Genomic DNA, 5654 nt, shown 5'->3' with positions numbered 1-5654 from the left:
CCCTTGTCAAATCAGCTTTAACGCCCTGAGCGTTAAAGTATATCTCTAGACCTTATACTTTATGGGAGTTTATATAATTCAATTACAAACATATAGTTAAAGAATTAGTTAAATAACCGTATTATTTACATATAATACTCCCTCCGTCCCATTAGAAGTGTCATAGTTTGATTTTCAAGTCTTTCTTTTTTAACTTTGACCGACAATATTTTTGTTTGTGTTATATAATACTTGATGTAAAATATATGAATGGATTGGGTTTTAAATGTATTTACATTGATATAATTTTCATCAAGTATTATATGACACGAACAAAAATATTTACGAGTAAAAGAAATACTTGAAAAATCAAATTAAGACACTTATAATGGAACTTAGAGAGTAATACACAAGTGTAGCCAGAAGATACAATTAAACAATTAACCTAACCATGCATATACACGTAAATATTCCTAGTATTTGTAGGAATAAAATAATTCTAGGAGACGACTATAAATCTATAATTAATTAACTATGTAAAAAAAATAATTATTCTACTCGTTTATTTTAAAGTATACAGCCTATATATATAAATATATTCACCACTTCTATATCTATATCCTCCGGCAACTCTCTCTCTCATAAACAAAATGGATTGTCGGAAAATGGATAACGACAATGCGACGCCGGTAATAGCCAAGAAGCTATGCATAATAATAAGAGCAATTGTGTACATGGTAAAAAAAGGCATAATAAAAACCATCCCATGGTTGGAACTCCACACGATGCTAAAAAGATCAACAAAAGCCATCGGAAACCTCCTTCTCGACCACCAACCTCTCACCTGCCGCCCTAACAACATCCACACCACCTTCATCGCTCCGGTTGAATACGAGTTCAGCTGCAGTAACACCCCACTGTTTAATTACCACAGACGTAGTAATAAACATAATAAACGTCATGGCCGTGATCAGTTGACCGTTAGTAAAGTTAGAAAAGTGTTTGATATTTTGAATTGTTACGAGGAGGAGGAGGAGGAGATAACGGTAAAAGGAATGAAAACGGAAATGGGAAAGTCGCCGTTGACGTTGTTAGGGTTTGGGAAGAGCCCGTATGTGCCACGGCTTCGAGTGACGGATTCGCCGTTTACGGTGAATGATACAGAGGAGGATACTATTCAGGTTAGTTAAATTTTAAAATCTTTAATGTGTGTAATAACCGAAACCCAAGTCATCGGTTAATCTATTTTATTAACCAATCGGATTTTAGTTAATCAGTTTTGTTAATTCGGTTAGTATGTGGGTTTTTTTTTCTGGTTCGGTTAACTTTGATTAATAACCAAATATAAACTTGAGCTAAAATTTTTGCTTATAAAATACTCTTTCCGTCTCATAAAGTGTCTATATTTTCTTTTTTTTTTGTTTGTCGCATTACAAGTTTTAAATTTATAATATTGATTGAACAAATTTTCAAGTTTTAAAATTTATTAATCAATTTCCAAGTTTACCTCTATGCACACACAACTAACATTAATAAACAATATTGATTGAACAGATTTCTAATGGCGTTAGTAAGCAAAATAATTAATCATTCAATCTATATTGAATTTTAAACAATGACACTTTTAATGAGACCGAGAGAGTATATGAAAATGAAGTTGAGATATATAAATTAATATAGTGGAGGTATAAAAAAATAATGTGGAGGTACAAAAGCTAAAAATATATGGTTTGGTTTGGTTTGATTAATTGATGGTACAATGAAAAACCGATAACCGGTTTCAATCATTTACTTTTGATTTAGTTTCGTTGGTTTTCGGTTTTGTTTGTTGCTCACCTCTCTCGGTGAAAAAGATGCAAATGAAGTTTGTATTGATTTTCAGTTTTTCACTTAACCCATTATGGTTTCAAAAAATATATACTCAACCCATCATTTAAAGCTAACACTTTTATTAATTACATTGTGTCTAATAAGGTGGATAAGGCCGCGGAGGAGTTTATTAAGAATTTTTATACGGAATTGCGGCGACAGAAAAACAGAGCCGCCGTGGAACCGCGTATTCTTATCGGAAGTGGGGTCAAGTTCGATGAATTGGTGTGTTTATTCTGAAATTTTTATTTGTTTCCAACTGTTTATGACTTTTTTTGTTATGAATAATGACATATTTGATTTTCTGAATGTATAGTTTGTTAATTTGTTTGTCGTATGGATGAATTTATGGGTTGTATTTTTCTTAACTTTGTAAATAAATTAAATACATGCAATATTTAGATTTTGACCAAAAAAAAACATTTATACTTTTTAAATCACTTGAACCTAAAGAAAAGTTACATTTCAATATCACCTGACATATGTTTAATTTAACAAAATGAACTCATTTTCTTATCGAGTCAAACACAACTACTTGATTTTTGAAATACACGTGTGTGTATACCTTATGTGCATATGAATATATGTTTTTTATATAAAAAACAAATAAACTACTAATACTTGCTACTTGGGATGTTCACTATTTCTGCTTGATGTTTAGTGTTTTAAGACTGTAAGATGGTTGTTTTCCATGGTAGTTATTGTCTTGTAGATGTCAAAATGTTGTTGGGAGTCCATCTGTTTTACAAAGTTGCATTACTAATTACTATTTAAGAAAATTTTCTTAATCATAGTAAGCACTAAGCATATCACTTGTACGTAGGTTTCAAAAAACCTAACAGAAAAGTACTATGGAATCAACTAGACCCATGATATCCTTTTTAATGCATTACCGTTTAATGTAATACAATAATAGACCCGTTCATTTCATGGCTAATTACTAATTAGCATTCAAAATAATGAATACGATTGTGGATAGTGATTTTAACCTCAAGTTAACTGTCATATGCTTTACAAAAGGTATATTTTTAACGTTTTTTTTCCTTTCTAAAACATGCCAATAAAAATAAATTATGCTAAAGTTAGAAGCATTTTAAGGGTGAATGGACTGCAAGCAGCACAAGAGGCGAAAATGAAAATCCACGTAGGCAAAGAGATGAGATCGGAATAAGAAAGTATTCACTGAGCGGCAGGGCTAGCTTGTGGGACAACGAAAACAAATTAGAGCTTTAGGATCACACTTAGTTAAGGCATCCAAATCCAAAAAAACATTAAATATAGATATATTATAATGAGTATAGTAAACTCAAATTAATGTATTGGTGTGATGGTAGGCTTGGTTGTTACTAAAGTATAAATTATGAGTTAAATACTTGTAATAATCGATTTTTTTTCTTTACAATTGTTATGAAAAGGCCCCAAAATCTTGTTTAGATTTAGGCCCCCCACATTTATTGAGCCGGCCCTGCTGAGTGGGAGAAAAAAGTTGGCAAGGGCGTTAGAGGAGATCAGTAGGCGGGATAGCGAGAAGGCCGCCTCTCGGCCTCCTCCACCCCCATTTCATTGGTATAACCGTAAATTAGTCTTCCCAAAATATTCCGTTAGTTCTTTTTACGACTTAAGAAAATGAGAGTCAGCATGAAATTCTATTATCCAACGACACAAACAAGCATGTATCAATAGACAAGTATATAGACCAGAATAGCTAAATGTCAATAATGTTTATGAGGAACAAACCAACAAGACCCTGAATACAAATTCGTATATGATTATCCAAGACGCGCCCGCTAATTTCAACACAAATGAGAAAAAAAAACATAACATCTTATTTTCAAAAATAGCTAAAAAAATTGTGCAATTGTATACATAAATAATAATGGTGCATGACTTCGTACACTTCACGTAACCAAACCCGTTTATTTGATTGTTATATGTATTTTGTTTTATACACATGTACCATAAGTATGTATTTTTTTAAACATGCGAATTTTGTTGATATGTTTTTTTTTAAGTTATGAAATGTCATCCCCATGATCGTGATATGATCAATCAAAAATAGCACATGTATAATATATTACTTGTTTTAGATTATGATCTACCTGTCTGAATTAATTTTGGAAAAGTACTTCTTTTGGAGAACTATATGGTTGGAAATTGATTTCAGGTATATGATTCACCTAATCCTAGTTTTTATTATGCAGTCCTAGTTGCGTCTCAATCGCAATTTAATTCATATCTTCATTTAAAAATTAATGTAAACACTTATATCAATTATGTTATGTATAACAAATGCTATGTGTAAATCGGGTTCAAGATAAATTGTAATTTGTGACAGACTGACATCAGAAAAATGGGAAACTTTTAAAAGGTTGTTATTTGTTAACTTGTTATTGAATAAAAATAAAAATGGGCCGTTATTTCTTTTTACATTGGGCCAGTGAACAATGTTTGCGGTTAAAGTTGTTTCAACTTGTGTGAAACAAGTAGGGTGCAATTAATTTATATAAAGCCCAATTTTGAAGGGCCAGGTGGCCCAGGTTAGCTCTGTCTATACTCTATAGTCTGTGTTAAGTTGTCAAGCCCAAATTGCTTGTCAAACACAATTTAAAATGAAGTAATATCATATATAACTTTTGAATTACAATAATTAAGAGAGACGAAAAATGGTATTATACTTAAACTGAAGTTACAACTTACAAGTTATCTATCGTTTAATCTAAACCCACCTAATTAACATCGATTTGATACAGGTAGACCATAGAGTAACTTTGTTAACGTTAGGGGCGGCGGTGCAAAGTGGATTAAAGTTTTGACTGAAACATGTCTTATTTTGTTAAACATTAAACATTAGAATCCGCAAACCCCAAAAGTCGAACCTAAGTCCCAGGAATTCCATGCGAGCATGCTATATAGTTTTTGTCATACCATATGTCTTTCTTGTTTTAACTTTCCATTACGAATTATATGTATAAAGACACCGAAGGAAAAAAATTAACTTGGTAGATGCCATGTATCTGGATCATGGATTGCATCGCCGCATACTTCCCCAGTGCCGTCCCCGAGAATCGTTAAAACTTTTTGGACTGTAGGCAAGAAAAAATTTAGGCTTTAAGTAAAATGGTTTTTTAGTGGGTTTAAATAATTAAGGTTTTAATTTGCCTTATTGGATTATGGTTTGGGTTGTACAAACTTTTTATTTATAAATAATGGGCTTAAATGATTTGGGTTGTTGGGTTTAAACACTAAGGGTACATATTTTTTGTTAAAAAATATATAAATTTTTTAAAAAATTTAGGCCTACCGCGATGATCAGGCCTGAAGTCGTCGCCCCCCCCCCCCCCCACTACCACCCCAAACAGTCACTATACTTTCCATCACACCATGTCTATTGTTGTTTTAACTTTCCAATACTCATCTATATATGTATGATAACACTAGCGGAAATAACAACATAAATATAACTTAGTGAATGGCATAGCATTCTCATACAATTCTCTATTCCTAAATTCAAAATTACACTAAAACACAATACATTTTATCTCTTCTTTTCAATTAAATTATATTTTTTATACATTTATCATTACTATTTCTCTTTTTCTCCACTCACAACCACTTTTAAAATATATTAAAAAATTATATGCGGTGAACAATAGTTTTTCAAATATAACGAAAAATCACTGTGTTTTTTAAAGTATTACAAACTTTTCACTCATAATACTCTGAATCACTTTCTAAATTATAAAAACACCCCTAAAAGTTGAATGAAAATGCCCTAACATCAACCTATTGTTCAACCTCATCTACAC

General features: G+C 31.6%; 1 protein-coding gene across 1 annotated transcript; it reads left to right on the top strand.

Moving 5' to 3' along the window:
• The first annotated feature begins 629 nt into the window (after nucleotides 1–629).
• On the top strand, nucleotides 630–4661 carry LOC143540680 (uncharacterized). The gene is made up of 3 exons (XM_077033674.1): nucleotides 630–1160; nucleotides 1954–2073; nucleotides 4599–4661. The coding sequence occupies exons 1-3, from the start codon at nucleotides 630–632 to the stop codon at nucleotides 4659–4661; spliced, it is 714 nt and encodes a 237-aa protein (XP_076889789.1).
• The last annotated feature ends 993 nt before the right edge of the window (nucleotides 4662–5654 follow it).

This window comes from Bidens hawaiensis, unplaced genomic scaffold, assembly GCF_021521415.1.
Source record: "Bidens hawaiensis isolate Kalapana, Puna unplaced genomic scaffold, B.hawaiensis_p1.1 tig00012327_1, whole genome shotgun sequence".
Taxonomy (NCBI): Eukaryota; Viridiplantae; Streptophyta; class Magnoliopsida; order Asterales; family Asteraceae; genus Bidens; species Bidens hawaiensis.
Note: the sequence above shows the minus strand (reverse complement) of the source record. Positions and strands in the feature narration are given on the sequence as shown.